At 38.6% G+C, this 22,677-nt stretch overlaps 1 protein-coding gene across 4 annotated transcripts in view; it reads right to left on the bottom strand.

The window, feature by feature from the left end:
* Window positions 1-22,286, bottom strand: part of PARP4 (poly(ADP-ribose) polymerase family member 4) — a 42,923-nt gene extending 20,637 nt beyond the window's left edge. For 2 of the 4 annotated variants that reach the window (XM_042867418.1, XM_042867419.1), the window contains exons 1-19: window positions 22,099-22,286; window positions 20,878-21,010; window positions 19,312-19,507; window positions 18,233-18,356; window positions 17,432-17,501; window positions 16,738-16,851; window positions 15,962-16,111; window positions 13,935-14,072; window positions 11,764-11,937; window positions 8,902-9,062; window positions 8,410-8,547; window positions 6,480-6,578; window positions 6,074-6,257; window positions 5,518-5,680; window positions 4,847-4,971; window positions 2,757-2,888; window positions 2,445-2,531; window positions 1,795-1,959; window positions 899-945 (exon numbers count right to left, since the gene is read on the bottom strand). In XM_042867418.1, coding sequence (XP_042723352.1) covers window positions 899-945; window positions 1,795-1,959; window positions 2,445-2,531; window positions 2,757-2,888; window positions 4,847-4,971; window positions 5,518-5,680; window positions 6,074-6,257; window positions 6,480-6,578; window positions 8,410-8,547; window positions 8,902-9,062; window positions 11,764-11,937; window positions 13,935-14,072; window positions 15,962-16,111; window positions 16,738-16,851; window positions 17,432-17,501; window positions 18,233-18,356; window positions 19,312-19,507; window positions 20,878-21,003 — 2,393 coding nt within the window. In that variant the 5' untranslated portion in view covers window positions 21,004-21,010; window positions 22,099-22,286. Of the gene's footprint in view, window positions 1-898; window positions 946-1,794; window positions 1,960-2,444; window positions 2,532-2,756; window positions 2,889-4,846; window positions 4,972-5,517; window positions 5,681-6,073; window positions 6,258-6,479; window positions 6,579-8,409; window positions 8,548-8,901; window positions 9,063-11,763; window positions 11,938-13,934; window positions 14,073-15,961; window positions 16,112-16,737; window positions 16,852-17,431; window positions 17,502-18,232; window positions 18,357-19,307; window positions 19,508-20,877; window positions 21,011-22,098 lie in introns of those variants that run through there. The other 2 variants (XM_042867420.1, XM_042867421.1) reach the window with 2 other exon arrangements.
* Window positions 22,287-22,677: the final 391 nt, after the last annotated feature.

The raw sequence follows: 22,677 nt of genomic DNA, 5'->3' as shown, positions 1-22,677 counted from the left end.
GGAAAGAGTGAAGTAGTGATACCTGAGCTCAGTCCTCACACAATAACTGTTCTTAAGTGTTTCCCCACTTATTATATTTTCTAGCTGAATTATCCTTTCACAACAAAATTAAATTAAATCATTATTTTAAATACCTTTTCTACAACAGGATGTGTTTTGTAAGAACTTGTAAATTTGTTCTTGATGCATTTATGCCAGAAATGGCACCAGATCTTTAGCAAGTCAGTACAGTATTTCTACTAACCAACAGTAATTGTACTGAATAAAAGCAAGGTAATAATAGGGAGCATTATTTCAGGATTAAATACAAGTTGAGAAAATTGCAATGGATGTGGCTTTGTGCCAGCTTTGCAGATAGAGCAGAGAAGAAACAAGAACATGCTCATGAAAAACTCTTTTCATGTGCTTCTAGTAAGGACAATTCAATTCCCTGAAAAACATAAGTTTTAACATATTTACTGCTACCTGCATTCCTTGTGATTCTGATGGAGGATGGCCTTATGCAGAAACATTTCTGGGAATATTTTGTTTACAAGAAGTCTTACTTTGACAACAGCATTATAGTTTCAGATAATTGTATTTTTAATTTAAAATGCAAGTGCAAAGGCTAAAATGTTAAGTGCAGTGATACTGAAAATATGAAGATCATGTAGGCTCATTAAGCTTTGTGACTTGGGAATTTATGTATAATCCTTCGTAACGGAAATGTTTCTGAAACAAAGGGAAGTATTTGTGATATTACCAATCTAAGGATAACAACAGATAAGAAAGAAAGATGAAATTAAACTAGTCTCTCAATGCAAATTTCAGAATAAATAGAACAAGGTTAAACACACACATTTTAAGTGAATGATTTAAAGGTATAATAAGTAAAATAACATTAATGAAAGCAACTTACTTTTTCAGTGTTTCTACTTGTTTAACACAAATCTTTTTTATTGTATCCTACAAAAAAAAAAAAAAAATCTTATATTGCACCAGTTACGAAATATTGGCATGTAATTCCCGATACTTCTGATACTTCAGCTGGAGCTCCTTCTATCACTAAAATGGGATTGCCTGCAACCTTTTTTACGTCATTCATTCATACAGCCTTGTCATCCAAGTATCAGTGCAGCTAAAATTCAGCTGAATTTGCATGTGCTTGTCTCCCAAAGGCACAGTGAACTTCAGAACTCCCAGTAATACAGCTCTGAAGCAGAAAGCATGACTAGTCAGACATATGACACAGCTACATGATCTCATGAGGACTAGGACCACAAGGACCACCTGTGGCTCCTTGCCAGCATTTAAACAGAGATGACCTCCCCTCCCACCTGTACAATTCATGAGCCATCAGGGACATGAAAGAAACAGATGGGAAACCTTATCAGAGAAATAAGATGGATAAAAGAGAGTGTTCAGCAGATGCTTAGCTGCTGTTTAATGATGGAGATTCACAATGCCTAATTTCCTAAAGCGCTTTAAAGGAGGAACAGAAGCACAGATACAGCAGATAACTCAAAATACAAAATTTAGTTTAACCATGTTCCAACTCAAGTCAACTTCTGAAGTTCTGCCTGAGTAAATAAATCCTTAGACATCCTACAGGCTTTCCACCAATCACACCACTCATAAGTTTGTGTTCACAATGCTTTGTCATAACAAGAGTGACACAAACGATTATCTTTTAATAAAAAGAGAAGAAACTAAAAGGCCATCATGAACTTACTCTTGTGTGACTGCAATCCCCTAAGCACAATTTTTTTTTTGCTTCAAAAGAAGATGCTATTTCAAGATTGTATTCCAACAAACCTGTGTGTTTTCATTCAGTGCTTTGTCCTGTTGCCATGGGGACACAGAGGCAGGCATATGAAAGGTGATACAACCATTCTGGCAAGTCAGTTCAGTGATATAGGTGACTTTGATCAGTACTGTAGAGTTTGGACATATATTTCCAACAGTTATTACAAAAATATCCTAAAAAAAAAAAAGAAAGACTATCTTTAATGAAATTATTAAAGCCCAGGCTGTCCAAAACAATAATTTAATTGATGGTTAAGCACACTTAAACCAAAGGCTAACAAAGAAAATACCACTTGGTTTTGCAGAAGTGTAATGAAAAATGATAGTAAGACAAGAAATGTTAAGCTTTCAATAGCTCTTTGAGATTTCGGGGCAAAACTAATCAAAAATAACTGAATTTAAAAGTCTGTTATTAAAATAAAAAAAGTTATGATTTACAAAGTTACAAAGGTAAGCTCCAAGGAGAGAAATATCTCTTTTATACAAGGTGTGGTGCATGTTTACAGAAAGAGCAATAGTGTTTTACAAGGACCAGATGTATAGTCCAAAGAAATTGCAGCTTCCCAACAAAAACATGACTCACAATCAGAAAAGATTTATCTCTAACGTGAGAAATGCAAAATCTTCAAATGGGTCAGAAACCATGATTTCCAACATACCGGTGCATCCTGGTCCAGTAGATAAGCTCCATCACCTTCACTGATAGCTTTGCGATATTCTCTATGCGCTTGTTGCTTTTCTTTAACCTATGAAATATGTTCCAAAATGAGTGCTTTCATCCCTGTATGTGGAACACTTAGCCAATATTCTCTTACATGACATGACTACCTTGCAATCCAGTCAAGGGCTAACAACAAAGAACTTGAGAGAAAACAAAACGTTGGTATCGCACATCTTCACTGCTAAACAAGTGCTTTCAAATCCTGAAACTGAAGGAGCTGCATCAAGCTTAATGTACAGTAACATTTTACCTGCCCAATGATGTGTGTTCCATTGACAAAAGCTTCAAATCCACAAACAGCAGCTTTATCATCCAAAGGAAAAACATACTTAGCTTCAATTGGACTACTGTTTTGATTGGTGTAGGTCTGAAACATCACTACCTGAAATGAATATATTTTTTTTCACAATTCTGCAATTCTAAAACATCAGTATCATCAGTTAGACATCAGTTTAACAGAATAATTGCACTGCAAGATACCAACATGTGTACCACAATCTAAAGATCTATTTATACATTAGAAACTAAGGTGTAACATTCACCGGTGCTTGACAAATAGGTATCTCCTGAACATGCAAGGAACTGCAGGATTTCTACTCTCTAAATCTTTAATTAAATCTCCTCTAGAAGAAGAGTAAACCATGACCTTATAAAAGTTATCTGATGTACTAGCAGAGCTGGAACTGCCAAGGTATTGCCTGTCAATAAGTAGTCACTACTGCCACATGCCTGTAATAGTTTCAAAGCTAGTAACATCTAAACAAGAAGGAAGAAGAAACCAAACTGCAAAGATCTATTTTTAAGATACCAAAGGGGATGTTTGTGAAAGCCTGTGTTAATTCTGCATGTGTAGCATCTGTCCTCCAGTGACAGAATTTCTGTCTCTGAGGTAGCAGATTGCATCTGACTTTCTTTTCATATCTGCTCTTCTCTTTACTTCTTTTGTGTCCTAACAAAACCCCAGGAATTCCTCATTCCCACTTGCTGCCATTCTTATTGCCCTTTATTATATCATCATTTCTGGTTTATGCTTTGTACCTCAGCTTTATAGGTTGCTTTTTGCTCTGGTGGACTGGGCAATAGAACAGATGATACTGTAAAGTAATTAATTCCATAGGAAGCAAGACAAAAAAATAAATATAATGCCCCTTGAGAAAAACAGAATCAGACCACAGTTGTGAGTGTCAGAATAATTTAAGCAATAACTCATGCAACAACAATTCTTTAAACTCTTCTCTCTCCTTTTTTTTTCCTCTGCTTTCCTTTTTAAGGCTTCAGGAAAAATGAAAACACGATTTGCTCTTATAAATCTACTTTAGCTCTGGAAACCCCTGAACACAGATTCCTGTGCAGAAAGACAGAAATGGCAAAGGTCGGTGGAACTATAGCTTTAGCATGATGAAGATTTAGCCAGGCAGAACTCAGTTACAGGGGTAGATTGTGGACTTATGCCTCAGGATAGAAAAAGGCAGGTGACTTGATGGAATGTGTCCTTAGGGCATACATAGTGGGAAAAAAAAAAAAAGAAACACAAATAAAACCAATCCACAACAACACCACAGGCTCTTACTTTTAGCCTGCCAGGTTAACGTTTATTAGCTAACTTTAAAACTAGAAAGCAAGTTGTTTTGTATTAATTGCTATTTTACTTGCAACAGCTATTTTAGGTTTTCCAACCACAGGTAAAACCAAAACACATAAATATATTTCCATGCTAGGTATTTCTCACCAGTGTCAGGTGGCAAACTCATCAAAGTCTTTAAAAGGGAACAGAATACATATGCTGCAGTGGAAAGTTTATTTGCAGTTGCAGGAGACAGAAAACTTACAAAAAAAAAGAAAAGCCAAGACTTTCACTGAGCAAGGAGCTTTTGGCACCTGTATGACAATACATCTCTGAGAATTTCAGTGGTGAGTGGAGACAGGACAAGGGGAAACGGCTGGAAACTGCAGCATAGGAAGTTCCGCACAAACATGCGCAAGAACTTCTTTACAGTGAGGTGACGGAGCACTGGAACAGGCTGCCCAGGGAGGTGGTGGAGTCTCCTTCTCTGGAGATGTTCAAGACCTGCCTGGATGCCTACCTGTGCGACCTGCTGTAGGGAACCTGCTTTGGCAGGGGGGTTGGACTCGATGATCTCTGGAGGTCCCTTCCAACCCCTACAATTCTGTGATTCTGTGATAAAAATAGTTTCCACTCAGCTTCAGGACTTCCCTTTATTTAAAGACTGAATTGCCTCTTTTTTTTTTTTTTTTTTTTAAATGGTTAAAACACTTTTTAAGAACTGAAATAAATTTTCAGGTCTGACATGGAAGAAGACAATACATAGCATACTTTACCTGTGCTACAAAGTCTATTATCCTTGCCTTGATATGAACACTTTCCAGAGGAACAGGATTTCCCAGTCTGTCTTGAAGACCAATTTTCACTGTATTTGAAATATTTGCACTGGGTAATTCATAGCCTGAAGAAAAGAGTGTGTGAAATGTTATAATTTTTTTTTTTTTAAATGTACACTTGGGAAGCGAGTTTGATAGTAATCCTATATTAATGGCCTGTGTTCATTTATGCAATTCAGAACATGTAAATTGAAAATAACACTCCTTTTCTGTCATGAATGCTTGCACTGCATTGTTGAGCTGTAGGCTGTCTAAGGGATCAAGAGCTCACAATAGGTCTTTAAGGTCTTACAAGGTTTTTGTTTAAAACATTGCATTTGAATTATTAAAAGACCATTTGATGATTCATGCAGAAGTGCTTCCTGTGCTTCTCTTGAAACATGCAGTGACAGGAGGAGCTGCAACAACTGCTGGGAAATCGACCTATAAGGAAATCTGCTAAATAGATGCTGTACAGATGCTACCTTGTAATGACTAATTTAGTAACACCCACAAATAAACTGCAAGTTATCTTTTAATAAGTTGGCTGGATGCAAGAATTCTAAAAGTTGTGACATATTTATAGGGAACACAGGTAGCAAGTCAATATGCAAACAGAAAACATTTCTTACTCTCATTCTGTGAATGACACTGTGACTCCAACTCAGTGTTATCTTGCTCGGTTTGCACCCCAATTTCAGGCTGGAATTGTTTTATCTGATCTTCAGCGAGGCAAAACTTAACAACGTATCTAATTTTAACCTGTGTAGTTTTGTACACAACAAATTCATCATCCTGGTAGAAACAAAGAAAGCTATTTTACAGTAAGAACAAAGCTCTAGATAACATTTTAAAAAATGTCTATCTATTATGAGGTAAACCTAAATGACATCATTTTTATAAGTAATAATTTCAATATCACAGATTGGATACTTACAGGATAATTAAGTAACAATAAATAAAGAATACTAACATATTAAATATTACTTTCCAGCAAGAACTTCCAATCTCTTCATGACTAATAACTTACAGCCTTACCTGTAAACCTGACAAAAATGATTTTATGTTTTATTGTCTAGTGATTTAGTGTCTGAACTGAGACATACAGGTTATACTACTTCTATTATCTATCAATGGTATAAAAAAATCCCAAAGTTGGTGTCTTCTCAACTACTGTAGGATCAGTACCTCAAAGTCTGAAGAGATGCCTGCTGTTGTGCGGACTCCGTGCACACTGCTGTAACCTGATGGGGCAGCAGTTAATGAAAAATCTCGTTTGTACAAATCTAAGCAGGATCCAAGTGCCACATCACAAACCGCCAGGAGTCGGGTTCCATCCATTTCACTGGGTGAAGAATACTTAATGCTGGCACTGTACGTAAGGAAAGATCATGCATCTGTTATTACAATTGATACTGATGTAAACACCGTCAGAATTTCTGCTTACACAAGTACTTCTGAACAGATGAGGAGGAAAAATTAAATTACTTATAATTAAATACCTGTGAGATTATTAAACATTACATCTACTTCATTTGCAAAGTAAAAAGAATACACAAAGGATAAAGTAAAAAGATACTGTCATTATTCAGACCTGACAGAATCACTGAAGTAAATGCCGCTTCCCAGATTCCCAGTGTCAGTTCTTTCCACACCATGATCTTCAACAACCACTTTTGGCATTAGGAGTCCTCTGGAGAGAAAAAAATCATTCACACGATGAATGAAGTTCAAGATACTTATGCATAAAGTATGTGGGCAGGTACATACTGTGCAGTTATGAACCACAGAGGACTAAATCAAAATACACCTTACAGAAACAACAGGAAAATAAAGTATATAACAAAAAATAAATCCCAAAGCCATGTGAATCACCAAGACACTGATTATATAAGCAAGTAAAGACTGCTTTTTTCATTTAGCAGAAAACAATACATTTCCTGGAGTCACTGCCAAATATTCCAAATAATTTTTTAGATGTGTTATTAGATGAGTAGTTCATAGCATCATAGAATCATGGAATCACCAAGGCAGAAAAAGACCTCCAAGATTATCTAGCCCAACCATTCACCTACCACCAATATTTCCCAACTAAACCATGTCCTTTGTCCCACACCTGTATGTTTCCTGAATACAAGTTCTACATTCCTAGCAGCTGTGCTGTATTAAATTTCAAACAACCTGCATGAAATTTCTATATCAAACCAAAAGAAGATTTTAAGGTAGTAGGGGATGGATGCTCAGAAACTTCTCCAGTATTTGATTTGCAAATCTGTTAGTGTAGTGATATCATTCTTAGACTGCTCAAGAGACATTTGATTTGCTGCTGATTGATCCTCACACAAAGCCTTTTAATACAAAGTATGCAAGAAGACAAAACATTTATCTAAGTTGAACTGTTTTGTCACTTAAAAAATTTGCAATATAAGGAAAACAATGTTAATATGACTTTTGAGATTATTTCAACTTTGATAGCACTGTGTCACACATTTTTTCCAACATTCTTAAATTTTCAGTGGCTTCAAGATGATGAGGATTTAAAAATGTTAGGCAACTTGTATTAGATTTTAGATATGATATTATAACCAGGCCTGAGTGAATTCACAGAATTCAGTAATTAAACCAGATGTTGTTATAACAGAAAATTATCATAATCTAAAAATTTGTCATTTAAAGTGGTCACAGGCAAATCATGGAATCAAATCATCTGAGTTGGAAGGGACACTTAAAGGTCATCTAGTCCAACTCCAGCTGCAGTGAAGGGACACCTACAGCTCAGTAAGCTGTTCAGAGCCCCATCCAGCCTGACCTGGAATATCTCCACCACATCTCCAGTGCCTCATCAAACTTCTGTCAAAATCCTTTTTCCTTATGTCCATTGTAAACCTTCCCTCTTCCACTTTGAAACCATTTCCCCTTATCCTACCACAACAGACCCTACTAAAGGAAGAGTCTGTCCCCTTCCTTCTTATAGCCCCCCCTTCAGATACTGAAATGCTGCTCTCAGATCTCCCTGCAGCCTTCACTTCCGCACTCTGAACAGCCCCAGCTCTATCAGCCTGTCCTTGTAGGGGAGCTGTTCCATCCTCTGGGTCATTTCTGTGGCCCTTCTCTTGTGCTCTAAAAAATAATGTATAGAAGTAGGAGGACACCATCAATGGACTTATTTCCTAAAAGAAAATAAATTATCCACATGGCCATTATTCTCCTACTCTCTCAATTTTGTCATCTTTCATCTGGATTTAAACTTCACTCCTCTTCGTCTTACTCAAACAGCTGCATCTCAATGCTAATCCAGCTGTAAGGTAATTACAAAAGGTTGATTTTCTTTCCTGCAGAAGTGTTTAAGTATTCATATAAATGTTGACAGTAAAAATTAATTTAAACATAATGCAAAAGAGCTTCAAAAAAAGCATTTTTAAAGATGAAAATATACAATTAAAACATATTCAATGTCACACATACACACACACACACACATACAAAAAAAAAAAAAAAAAAAAAAAGGGAATGTATATTTTTACCTGGAAAGAATTCCCATGAAATTCCTTACAGATGATGCATGGAATAAAGACTGAACATTTCCAAGACTGCCCACAAATTCTGCTGTTTCACTTACTCTGCCAATCCTGTATACTTGTAAAATTCTCACTGAACAGCCACTGCAAAAAATTTGAGAAGATCTTTGATTTAGAAAATGTGTACCTGAAGCCCTATTCATTACTTTCCAAATATTTTGTAAAACACTTGGAAATAAATATTGAGAGGGAAAGTGAGCAAAACTAAAAGACAAATATCTTATTCTCCTATAAATAGACATGAAAAACTGAATATGAGCATTTTCAGTTTTTTCAACTTCCACTTGACTCTAGTGTAGGTAAATCCACTTGTTCTGCAATCCTGTTAGCTAATCAGTACTACCAAGTAGCAGAACCTGATAATTCAGTGCTACCTAGAAGTATTTTGTGCATGACAACTTGCATGCTACTGGAATCATATAACTGTTAAACACTCACTTGTAATTGTTTTTTAACACTTGTCGTTCAACGCTGAGAAATTCGTCACTCATTGGATCAATGGCATCAATCTTGCACCTCAGGGCCTGGTATTTGGCCAGAGATGATGGGTTTGGGCACGACATACTTGTTTCCCGTATATTCAGCATGTCTCGCATGAGCTAGGAAATGAAGACAGAAATTTATGAATATTTGATACATTTTAATTAAGAAAACACACAAAACAGAATAAAATTATATGCAGTGACAGTGTAGTAACAATGAAAAGAGCATGCAAAAGAACATTTCCACTTACTAGACAAAAAAGTGGAACTAAATCCCATGAAAACAAATCAGAACTAAAAAGGTGTATGAATAACAGTGATAAATGACTTCTGTACAACTCCAAAGTCTGGATGGAGGCTGTTCATGACAGCTCTGCCACACAGTATTTGTGCTTGGATATCATTTTGCTTTATATTCTGAGGCAATTTTTATTTAGATTGCAAACTTGTCATATTGTCCCTGATGCCACCATCCAGTTAGGGCAGTAGAGTATGGCATTCATATAATTTTCTCACATCAGGAGAAAGAAGGGCATTGAACAAATAAACAAAGCAAAGAAGGCTATACTTCACTGAGTCATGGCAAAGCTTTAGGAGACATAGTAGTTTTTTTTATATCAGAAGTATCAAAAGGTTTTCATTATCAAAAGGTTTCTGAGGTTAAAAGCACTATTAATATTTATTCTTTTAGAACAACAAAGAGCCTCTCTTCCTCTTTTCCCCTTAATTTCTTGTAACTTAAAGAAGATTAGCTTGTGAGTGTCTTTTGCCAAAACCAAGAGCTATGGCTGCCATAATCTATGGAATTTACATCATAACTGAATCACAAGGAAGAACATTCCAGTTTGCTCTATAGTTACAACTGTGAGATCAGTGTCACAGCCCTGAGTGTCCCCCTCCCCTCCCAAGGCTCTGGCTGCTGGGGCTCAGGGCCAGTTTTGATGGTGCAGCTGCAAGGCCTGGAAGAGAGCAGTGGGAAGACTCAGTAGAAGCCTGCTCCTTCTCCATTCGAGAGATATCTTTAAGCTGAGGCTTTTGCCCTTGGTCTCTTTGCTGAGCTATACTGCAGATATGTTCAGACCCAGTTCCTGTGGACTTGAGTTCCTTGTCTGACTGCAGACAAGACAGACAAGCCCACAGTGAGGCTCGTCTGACCCTGTCTAATGTCACCAGCAGTCACTGTAATCTACTCTGCTCATCCTAATTGGGTGCTGTGGGACTGTGCCCCTGCCACTGAAGTGACTGCCCTAGCCTTGCTCTCTTTCACTCCAGCCCTGGCTCTCTGCCCTCATAGCCACCGGGTGCAAGGGCTGCATTTATGTGCACACTCAGCACACCTCATTGTCAGTCCCCCAGTCAGGCTGAGAATTTCCCAGCTACTTTCTGCAAATGGACTGATTTGCAGCAGAGTAGCTGAACACCCAATTGACTGAATGACTGAGCAGCTTACAAATGAAGTGACAAATTAACACAGGAGCAGTGGAGCTGTGGGAGAGATCCCTAGAGATGCCCCTAGGCAGAGCAGCTGTGCTTAGGCCTACTGACAGATGCTGCTTGCAGTCCAGGGAACTCCCCTAGGTTGTTTGTGTTGTAAATGTAGGAACAGACCAAACTGTACAGAGATAATTAACTTCAAATTATCTCTAGAAACTGTTTCTGCACAGACATATAACTACCAGAGGGAGTCCAGTGGAAGGCTACAAAGATGATTAGGGGCTTGGAGCTTCTCCCTTAGGAAGAAAGGCTGAGAGATCTGGGGCTGTTCATTCTGAAGACTGAAGGGGGATCTTATCAGTACCTATGAATATCTTGTGTGTGGGTGTCAAGAAAATGGGACCATGCTTTTTTCATGGTGCCCAGCAACAAGACAGCAGACAATGGGCACTAAGTGGAACACAGGAAGTTCAATTTGTATATAGTTTATAACAGCCAATAGAAACTGATTGTGTGTGCTGGATGGTTGCCAGCATCAGCAGGATGATAAACACCAGTTCTGTGAGTCTCATTTAATCCAGCTTCAGATGTCATTCATAACGAATGCAGTGGAATCTATCACCATCTAGATGGCAACTGGCCTTCCTCTTCAATGTATTCAGTTCAGTTCCCCCTGTGAATGTTACTCTATTTGTAAGATTCCCCATGGGAGTTGATTGTACCCCTGTACTCAGCACTGGCGAGGTTGCACCTCGAGTACTGTGTTCAATTTTGGGCCCCTCACTATGCAGAAGACACTGATGTCTTGGACTACGCCCAGAGAAGGCCCAAATGAAGCTGGTAAAGGAGCACAGATCTTACAGGGAACAGCTGAAGGAACTGGGATTGTTTAGTCTGGAGGAGACTCAGAGGAGACCTATCTGTTCTCTACAATTGCCTGAAAGGAGCTTAGGGTGAGATAGGTGTTGGCCTCTTCTCCCAGGTGACTAGCAATGGCACAAGGTGGAGTGGCCTCAAACTGCACCAGGGGAGGTTCAGGCTGGATATTAGGGAAAATTTCTTCTCCGAAGAAAAAGTGAAGTACTGGAACAAGCAGCCCAGGGAAGTGCTGGGCTTACTGCCCTTGAGGTTTTCAAGGTAAGAGTGGATGTGGCACTGAGGGACACAGTTAGTGGCATGGTAGGGATGGGTTGATGGTTGCACCGGATGATCTTAGTGGATCTTTTCCAACCTTAATGATTCTATGATTTCAGTAAATTATTTTTTAAACCCACAGTCTGACTTGTTGTGCAGTGCAAAATATCCTGTTAATTTATCAACTGATTGTGTTCAATACTGGTGTAACAGGGCAGACTGGGGCTTACTAGCAGTCTGGAAAAGTTACCTGGCACAGGTCCTGTTTTCTAGATAACAGCCTTTTGGAAACTTCATAGTCTATTTCAGTTTTGTGACGTATAAGTTGATAGAATTCCATCATCATCTCTTGCAGTGCTGCCTCATCAGCTCCTTCATTGAGTGCATTCTTTACCTGAAGCAAAATACCTTCTGCTTTGCTCACCTTTAAAAGAAGAGATTACTGAACTGAAAAACATTACAAAATTAATGAAAGAGCACAAAGCAATAAATACTGAATGTGAGTGAATTAATTCCATGCTGAAACAAAACTTTAACTCTTTGTTAGTGAAACAAAGTGCACAAAAATTTACTTACATCTCAGTGTGAAACCAGTTTTAAAATGTTGGATATTATTCAGCCCTCATACTGGACAAAGTACCCCAGAAGAGCTAAGAGCCAGTATCATAATTCCTCAGAAGTAAAGCAGAGTTTGAATCATGTTGAAAGACAATGACCCTTGACATTATTTCAATTCACATCGTTAGCTTTAATGTATCATTGAAATAACTGCAGAAATAACATGATAATAAATTTCTTGATAAATTTCTAAGTGCACTGGTTTATTCTAAATACATAAAGCTGAGCAAAGTACCATTTATAAAACGCAACCTAGTGATCAAAAATAATCTTATGAATCATTTTAGACAGTTTGTATAGACAGGTAGGATATAGACTTGCTTGTGTCTCTGTATATTCATTCCCAATTGGAAATTTTTCACAGAGTACTCTGTTATTTCATGTTATTATAACCACTGGCAACAGCTTGTAAGATGCTGTCACTAGAGGAGGCATAGTAGTCTTACTGCAGTTCAATACTGACCTAAGGCTGGACTCGGTCTCACAAAAGCCTTTAGAGGAAATTGGACAGTTAATCTAACTGAACAGCAATCCACTTCCTTGTTTCAATAACCCAGAGATTTTTTTCTTTCTACACAAATGCTCTGTCTCTTGCCAACTCATTATAAGTGGGAAAAGGTAGTGAAAACAGTTTGAGTACATTCTTACAGACTGATCCATTGGGCTGCAGTTCTGTGATTCAGCTTTTTCAAAAGCTATCAGTGATTGGGCATTTTTAATGAAATTATCAAATATTTATCAAATTTCACCTATTTGAAATAGGTGGGATCTTGATAACCAAACCAAATGCACCTCATAAAAAGCATCTACCACAAGCAGAATTTCCTTTCTATTTTTACTGTTTTATAAAATGCACTTGCTACTGTCTCTGAGCAAATGTATAAAACAGTACTAATGTACTACTTCTGATGGGTACTACTTACCCATCAGAACCTACATAAATGTATATTTCCACATCAAAAAGTGAAAGGATTATTTTCCTATGTAAGACAATCGAAGAGAATCAAGAGCCTTCTGTCTTAGTATGAGGGCAAAATCATTCTATGTTTAGGCAACTTCCACTGGCAAAATTTTTCCAGTTTAAAATCAACCTAATTTCCAGGTTATTTTTTCCTTCAGTAGTAACAGAAATTAACAAAGTTGCAGTCTTATGCAGCTATAACTTAGATTATATTATATTATAAGTTAAGTTAAATGAATAAACATTAGACTCTTAAATGTCTAGGAAGGAAAGCAAAACCACCGAAGTAAGTGGAAAAATAGGATTAAATAAACCACAGAGTTAAAGGGGGATGGATAAGCAATTACTCTCATTAACAGTTATACCATATGAAGAACTTAACAACAGTTAATTAAATGCTAATTATGTGTTGTCTGGTAATACACAAATGCACTATAATTAAAATGATTTTTCTAATACTAGAGAGTGGCTGACTGAAATATGGTTGAAATATATTGGCAGAAGACAACAAACTGCTATTATGCACTATTTTCTGTAACTATCTTCTTAGGGAACTTGATTTATTACGCAGAAGGGATCCTACAATAAACATTGTATTTTAAATTTCTATAAGATGGAAAAGACAGCCATCTGCTCTAGGGAGTACAGGATGTTTTTAGTGTCATAATTCTAAAGCAACATTTGAGGTTAAAATTTCTGAAGCATGAATATGTTGTCATATAGGAATACTCAGTGTAATGACCAATTCCAATGTGAAACACAACATTCCTGTTTGCTGGGGAAAAATTACTTATAGTAGCATTCACATACGTGTTCTCATGGAGTAAAAAGAATTAACTTACATCATTTAGGCTGATGTTGTTTACTGATTCAAGCAGTAGATTGTCCAGGTGGCCAAGAGCTTCTGCCCAGATCAACTCCACAAAGTCACTAACTTCTTGACATACAGCACTTGAATTGATGGATTCTTCTAAAAGTAACTGTAGTAAAACAAACACAAATCAGTGTACGGCAAAGATGCAATGTGAGAACTTTCTTGTTCATATAAACTATACGGTTTGCAATACACATTAACGCTTAATTTAATTGCTTCAGTCCCATCAACTTGAAGGGAAAGTTTGTCTTCCCTTCAAGTGGAGACCTTCCAAGTGAAGACCATGGCAGGCAAGTGGCCAAGATTTGTCTTTCTGAAATTTCAGATATAACATGCTACAGAATTCAGAAGTTGATTTGCTTGATATCTTTATCATTACATAGTACTATCAGCCCTAGGGGCCTGTTTACACAGCTGATAAAAGAACAGATATGAACACTGGAGATAATGTAACTGTAGAAAAAAATTGGAGCAGTAAACTAAAAGGAGAATAGAAGGGCCATGAATATAATTGCAATTCATACATCCAGAAAGAAAACAGATTTTGTGATCTAGGGAGCACTGTTAAAATATTTACAGAATCACAGAATCACAGAATTGTAGGGGTTGAAGGGACCTCCAGAGATCATCGAGTCCAACCCCCCTGCCAAAGCAGGTTCCCTACAGCAGGTCGCACAGGTAGGCATCCAGGCAGGTCTTGAACATCTCCAGAGAAGGAGACTCCACCACCTCCCTGGGCAGCCTGTTCCAGTGCTCCTCACCTCACTGTAAAGAAGTTCTTGCACATGTTTGTGCGGAACTTCCTATGCTGCAGTTTCCAGCCATTTCCCCTTGTCCTGTCTCCACTCACCACTGAAAAGAGTCCGGCCTCGCCATTCTGCTCCCCACACCTTAGATATTTATAGACCTGGATCAGGTCCTCTCTCAGTCTTTTCTCAAGGCTGAACAGACCCAGTTCACTCAGCCTTTCTTCATACGGGAGATGCTCTGGGCCCTTCACCATCTTTGTAGCCTTCTGCTGGACTCTTTCCAAGAGATCCCTGTCTTTTTTGTACTGGGGAGCCCAGAACTGGACGCAGTACTCCAGATGAGGCCTCACCAGGGCAGAGTAGAGGGGGAGGATCACCTCCCTCGACCTGCTGGCCACGCTCTTTTTAATGCACCCCAGGATGCCATTGGCCTTTTTGGCCACAGGGGCACACTGCTGGCTCATGGCCAACCTGTCGTCCACCAGGACACCCAGGTCCCTACTTGAACATTTTGTCATTGTCATTCTTTAACTCCAGTAACTGCTATTAAAGTTGATGTTGTCAAACAATTCTCATACATTCGGATACAATACTTTACTTGCTTATATAATACTTTGCTTGTTTATAAACCATATGGCCCTGCAGTCAGTAGGTGACACGGATGTGGGACTGATCTATTCTCCAGCTGTGTTCTAAAACATAAGTTAGCCATGACAGGAGAGAGGAGCAGATGAAGTATAGTGAGAAAGTAAATGGAAAAAAAAATTTGGTCAGACTGCAACCATTCTAAACAGCAGTAAACACTGAATGAAAGTGACTTTAGAGAGCAGACTTCTGCAGCTATTGCCACTGAGGGGACTTCTGTTACAGATTTTAATGACATCTACACCAAGCCTATGATATCTGTATAGTTTGCAAAACAATTATGACAAAGTCATACAGGACACAATAATTCTGGTTGCTATATTAGTACATCCTTTTTTTTTTCCAGTAGGTAATGGACCTACTGAGAATTAGAAGTATGATGAATATGGTTGCATTTGCTTTTAGCGTGTTTAATGACTTACAACATTCAGTCAATATTCCTAAAAAAAAAATAAAAAAAAATCAGAACGTTTGCATATGAACAATTTCCTTTAACATATGACTGTGTGACTGTACAAACAATGTTTACCACATTCAGAAAACTGGAAACTGAAACAAATAACGAAGGATGGAAAAGTGTAAACACACAAACTGTACAAGCCTTTTGTAACTTTGTAGAAGCCAAACATTCTGCTTCTGGTGGAAAAGTTTCTCTGAGCAGGAAATCCTGGCTCTTCAGGTTTGCAACAAGAATATCATAGTTTTCTCTTATTTCTTCAGCAGTCTTATTTATTATGCATTGTTTATTTTTCTGAAAATGGAAAGAATAAAGTTAGATGGAGAAAGAGATAAACAGAGTTGCTGGAACAATTCACCAGACGCTACAGTAAGAATTGACAAATCCACACAGCTTTTGGGATGAGATTTAACATGCTGCCAGCAAGGCACTACGACCATGAGGGCTCATGGAACAAACAGGGAGCTCCACATGCAAACCCCACAGTGACAAGAGAGTTTCATCTAAGCGTGTACTGGAAAACTTGTTCTATCATTTGAGCTATTTCAAATGCATCCTCCTTTGACTCTCAAGAGAATGTCCAGTCTATCATTCTTTGCAGCATTTTAGCAGTTCAACATGCCATTCTAGTTTAGTCATTACCAGGCACTTGTATATGAGTATATGAGGCAGGTGCATCCAGGACTATGCTGTGTTGCTGTCAAGTACCAAACAGTTCTGAGAGATTTGCAGGCAAGCAGTGTAAAAGGGGCCAAGTACGAACCAGACCTCTTACTTTAAAGCTAAGAGAATGACCTCCTACTATGTAAATGTGAGAATCAGCCTGCAAGTAAAAATGAAGAACACCTAGCGCTCTCCAGGACAGGAGTGCTCAAGGCATACAAAGAAACAAGCAGGAAATGTCAATAAGTGGCTCATACCTTGGTTCCATTTGAAGCACTGAAGTGTGCATATAATCGAAACAGAAACTCAAACTGTTCTTGAGAACAATGTAATTCAATAACTACAAAATCCTTGCTTCCCTTGGAGTTAATCTGAATGGAAAGAGAGAGAGACCCCAGCTCCCAATGTAATACATAGGCATGTTTCATTCACATGATATTCACATGATATTGCAACACATACTTTCCCCATCCTACTTAATTTTTTCAACCCACTTGGAACCATACAGTGGCTAAGAAAACAAACAGAATTATTATTATTAGTTTTTATATCATAGTAATAAGCAGAAATTCCTCTCAGGGCTTCACTGTATTGATTGATGTACAATCCCATCATTGTTGTGTTTCAAAAGATTTTTAATAAAAAAAGATTAATGCTTCAATTAGATTTAAAACATAACAGCCATGAGAAAATGTATCTAGCCAGAAGCATGTATGTATTATTCTACTGCAATAACTAGGTGAGAACACTACAGTGATAACAGAGAAGTTTCATGTTGGTAGAATTAGGCCGCACTGAAAGACAGAAAGCACTGAAGTTCTTTTCAATACAGCTCCTTGCATTGCAGGACACGGTAACATTAAAGAGTTCTTGCTGATGTGTGTGAAATCATAAAACTTTTACTCATCCACTGATCCTCCTACACTGTCTCACAGTAAGAGACAAGCTTACTTTTTCAAGGACGTTGTATTTTGCAACTTCAAAATCTTGAGGAAAAAAAGGAGCATTTTCACTGTAAAATCTGGAATAGAATCAGAACAATTAAAACCACACGTACCCAGTAAATACTGTGATACTACAGGCTGCAACATCACATCCTACGGTAAGAATTAATGTAAGAACATGGAATTATTTTTAAGCCACAAAATAACAACAAAGTCTTGAGAAATAAAATCCCATACTGCCAAGCTGCTGACCCACACAAGGAGGCACAAGTGTCTGGTGTGAACCTGAAGATAATAAACTCGATTTCAGACCTCATTCTTTAGAAACACTTTGGAAGCAACAAAGTAAATGGATTTCCACTGATTGATTGCACGTTAATTTTTTTAACAGCTTGGTCAGCATCAGCTATCTGTGGTGTCCAGTGCTAAGCCCTCCCTCATTCTTAACTTTCACATTAGGATACGTGATGTAATCATATCATTCAGCATCAGAACATTTAGATCAAACACAAATTCTAGTACATTCCTGGAGAGTAGCTAAATACCTTCTTTAACATTGAACAGCAGCCTCTGAAAGTGAAAGCTGCATTTTATAAATAGATTTAAAAACAGGAGTGTTGGAGCTGGCTCTGTTCTTTTATTTCTACATAGGTATAGAAAATGAAAAAAGCTTTTTCCTCCCCTGCACTGTTTTTAAGGTAATGAATCATCTCTGATGCTGAAACAGAACGGAAAGTGTATTTTTTTCTTTTATATAATTATCTACATAGCTGTATCAATATACATCTTTAATTTTGTATTATTTTACCTGAGAGTTCCCACTTTGAATTCAATTCTCTTGTCACTTTCTCCTATAACAGTAAGATTGGTATCATTGCTTTCATTTTGATTTGTGGCAATTTTATTTTCAGAAGGTGACAAGTCTTCCAAACCTGCAATCAAAACCTTTATTTACTTCATATGATATGGCTTCACTAATTTAACATAACCTATGATCACCTGCCTTGATCTGCTGGTGATACTTTGCCTAATGCAGCCAAGAATGCTGTTAGCCTTCTTGGCAGCAAGGGCATACTGATGGCTCACATTCAACTTGTTGTGTACCAGGACCCTGGGTTCTGTTCTGTAAAGCTGTTTTCCAGCTGGACGACCCCCAGCATGTACTGGTGCACAGGGTTCTTCCCCCTCAGGTGCAGACTTATTGAACCTCAGCTTCCTGTCAGCCTGTTTCTCCAATCTGATCAGGGCTCTCTGATGACAGCACGACTCTGGTCTATCAGCTGCTCCCCTCAGTTTTGTGTAACCAGCAAACTTGCTGAGGATACATTCTGCCCCATCATCCAGATCATTAATGAAGGTGCTGAAGAGGACTGGCCAACATATTGACCCCTGAGGCACTCTGCTCCTTACTGGCCTCCAACAAGACTTTGCACAACAGGTCCTCCAGGCCTGGTCATTCAGTTTTTGATTCACCTCACTATCCAGACCATAATTCAACAGCTACTCTATGAGAACATTATAGGAAGAAGTGTCAAAGGCCTTACTGAAGTCCAAGCAGACAACACCAACTGCGCATCTTTCATTTATGAGACCAATCGTTTCATTTCAGAAGCTTATCAAACGGGTTAGGCACGACTTCCCCGTGATGAATCCATGCGAATAACCCCTGATGGCTTTCTTGTCCTTCAAGCATTCAGGAATGGTTTCTAGGATTAATTCCTCCAACACATTTCCACCTTTGTTTTCAGAAAAAATCGTATTTATGTCACCTTTATTTCCAGTGTTTATGGCTGCTGATTTCCTAAAAGTTTATTTAAAATACTGACTTTCTAAAACATTATTTCCCAAACTAACAGGTAAATAGATAAACCATGCAAACACACCTACCATGTCCACCTGGCCATTGGTTAGAAATGTTGCCTTGTGATGTATTAACCTCAAATGCATCAGTTATTAAAAGCTTCCCATTTTCAACTGATTTCCAGACAAAATCTGCATATAAAACAGGCAGCTGATATTTCTGAGTAATTTTTAGATCATGATGACTGAGGACACTGGCATTATCCACAAGAACATGTGTACACTGAAAGACAAGTTACAATTAGAATCGTTATGCACACAAAACTAGTGTTAATCCAAATATTGTTTATTTGCAATTCATGCTGGTAAAATCCTACAGTCTAAAGGAAACATTTAAAAACACAACATTCTTGCACAGGATTTTAATTGAAACATCTAATTTAGAGACACAATACCTCTGCATTTCCTCCACAGTCAGCAGAGAGGATTCTTTCAGATGACAGCTCAGGTGAGCTAAAATACATGTAAGTTGCCTTGAAAGTATTGCCTCCTATTTATTTTCATGGAAACTACAGCAGATACCAAAAGCACAATAATACTATTTGATAGAGCAAATTCTCAGCTACAAAACATTATTTTTCAACATAGTCACCATCATGAGACACGCATTTTTGTCAGTGAGGACAAGAGCTTACATGCTGCTCTTGTAAAAATCTGCACCAGCAGAGGCAGCCCACTGCTGCTGTCACCACTGCTGAAATGCACCACCCACCACCTCACTGTACTCACATCAACTGTTTGCTCTCCAGAAACATTCAGCAAGCATCAATTAATTGAATGGCCCACCTTTGCACTTCCATGTCAGATGCCATTCTGACAGACTGCCCCCTGCTGCCATCTGTCACATGGCAACAAATGCAATGGAATATTGGTGGGAAGGTTCAGCCTCTACTGCCGTACTACCAGCATCAGTCTCTGATGTTGTGGGCCAGCATAATACAGGAGACATTACTTCCAGAGCACCTCTCGTATGTAACTTCCATCACTGTGCAGTAACTACAGAGACTGAGGGTGACCAGGTGTCCAATGTTCTGCAGAGCTTTTAGAGCACACTGGAGGTCCAATAACGGGGCAAGCTCTATAGCAGCTGACTAGTTACAAACCAAAAGCTCTTTGGGAGAATGGTAAAAAAGCTGGTTAGGATCCTTTAGAATCATAACATGCTTTGGTAGCTTTGTAAGGGTCCTTACAGCACTTTACTGGAATCATACATATGCTGAAAGTTAAAACTATCCACATAATTTCAACAGTAGAGTCATGTCCTGGTAGGAGAAACTGAGGACACCTGGGCTGTCCAACATGGAGGAGGCCAAGATGTGACCTCATTTGTCTCTGTAGCTCCCTGAGGAGGGGATGCAGAGGGAGATAGGTGCTGGGCTCTGCTCCTGGAAGCAGCACAAAGCTGTACCAAGGGAGGGTCAGACTGGGCATTATGAGACATTTCTGCACTGTGAGGGTGGACAGACACTGGAACAAGCTTCCTAGAGAGATGGGTGATGCTCTGTGGCTGCCAGCGTTCGAGGTGCATTTGGATAATAGTCTCAATTATACGCTCTATTTCCTGGTTACACAGGAAATAAATCTGGAACTTACTTTGTTATTAAGCACAAAATTAATTACTCCACCATTTTCTGTTATGCATGCTTTCAGACTGTTCCTCTTCTGAATGGGCAAGTACTTCACTTTAACAAAGAACACACAGTTTGCAAAGATTGTCATTGCTCTCCTGTTAAAACAGAGAAGGGTTTGTTTTTTTCTTTCGGCTAAGAAATCTTTATTTCCTATTACCCACCTAAGATGTTACTTACGGAGAGAGAACAACATAATTCATTTGAATTTGGGGTTCCAAGAAAACCTAGAAAATCATCGCTATCAGATGCATTTTTATATATGCCTGTGTAATCTGAACTATAGGAAAGGCCAAATCAACTACTGCCCTATGCAGCTGAGAGAGCCAGCAATGTGCTGGTTGAGGTGAGGCATATAGCAGCTCGAGGATCAAAGAGCACATTAAATTGTTATATACTTGTATTTTGTGCCTCTTGTGTTTTACTGTCTGACATTAGCAGTACATGTGTCATAAAGTACTCTCGGCTCATGCACAGAATAAACCCTGTAACTCTTTTTTTCCATAAGGAGGAGGTTTTCACAAGATACTACATTATCTGAGATGCTAACAATCTTTTAAGATGCAGACTTATAACTTGGCTCAAGTAGATTAATTTGAGTCACATACAAAAGAAAATGTGCCACTGCCAAAAGCTTCCGATATTAAAAGCGTAGAGGGCACTGCCTCCTTTTGCACCGATCTCTGCGTGCACTGACTTTGCTGCAAATTCTCTACAGCAGACTCTGGACACTGCTGAAATTTCAGCAGAAGTCACCTCCTCAGGAAATAATGGATTCCATTTGCACAGCCTAACCCAAAAGATTATTAGGAGGTTATTGAAATACATACAAGCTGTCACAAGCCCTGCCAACACAGTCCTGGAAACTCAAGAAGCAACTGAATTGTTTGTGGTGCAAAACTCCACAAAAATATTTTATATGACATTTCCTTATGAAAGTTATACTGCTAAGGACTAGGAACAAATACTGAGAGAACTGATCTGTAAGTAAACTTTAAATGAGCCAGTAAGAGGAAAGGAAAGCTTGAGGGAAGGGCAGATTCACTTCCTCAAAGTTTGCCTGCAAAGTGAAGTTCCCCCCACCTAGCAAACAAAGCTTGTTTCTGCTCCCAGTGTGACAGCTGTCCAATGACTCCTGATCCCACTTCTCTCTGTATGTTTTAGGTGAAAGATGGCTTACACTCACCTGCTCAGGCAGTTCCCTGCCTGAAGGACCTTCTGCTTCCCCAGTAGAGTGAGGTGCAAGTGAAGAGCCTCGGTGGTGGGAGGGAGGATGGGCTAAGGCAGCTCACACCCACCTGAACATCGTCCGAGGGGACAGCAGCAACAGTTGTGACCCTGACAAATAAACAAACTGAATGACCAAGTGACGTGCAGCCTTCTGCGGAATAAGGAACACTAACACTTCCGGGGCTTGAGGGAGGAGGAAACTCACTGTTAAAGTGCAAGTGAACTTTGAAAGACGCTCCAGACAGCAGGAAGTAAAGCTGAAACCTCTTTAGTCTGTACCCAGCAGCTTTTCTTTCTGCTGAGTGAAGTAGGCTTTATTCCCTCTCATTGCTGATGAATGCTGCCACCCAATATTAGCCTCTCTTCTTTAGCCAATTTCCCCTGAGGATCAAACTTATCAAGGAACTTTAGCAGTGTTTGTCTTTACTCTTCTTGAACTGCAGAGTTTCCAGAATTCAAAATAAGAATAGAAAACGACAATATTTAATGTGAGAGTGAAGAATGGTGAACAGTTTTATAACTGGAATAAGGCACT

The sequence above is a fragment of the Lagopus leucura genome, unplaced genomic scaffold (assembly GCF_019238085.1).
Source record: "Lagopus leucura isolate 7727_CA_CO unplaced genomic scaffold, USGS_WTPT01 Super-Scaffold_100001, whole genome shotgun sequence".
In the NCBI taxonomy this organism is placed as follows: Eukaryota; Metazoa; Chordata; class Aves; order Galliformes; family Phasianidae; genus Lagopus; species Lagopus leucura.
The sequence above is the reverse complement of the archived record's forward strand: the minus strand, read 5'-3'. Positions and strand labels throughout refer to the sequence as shown.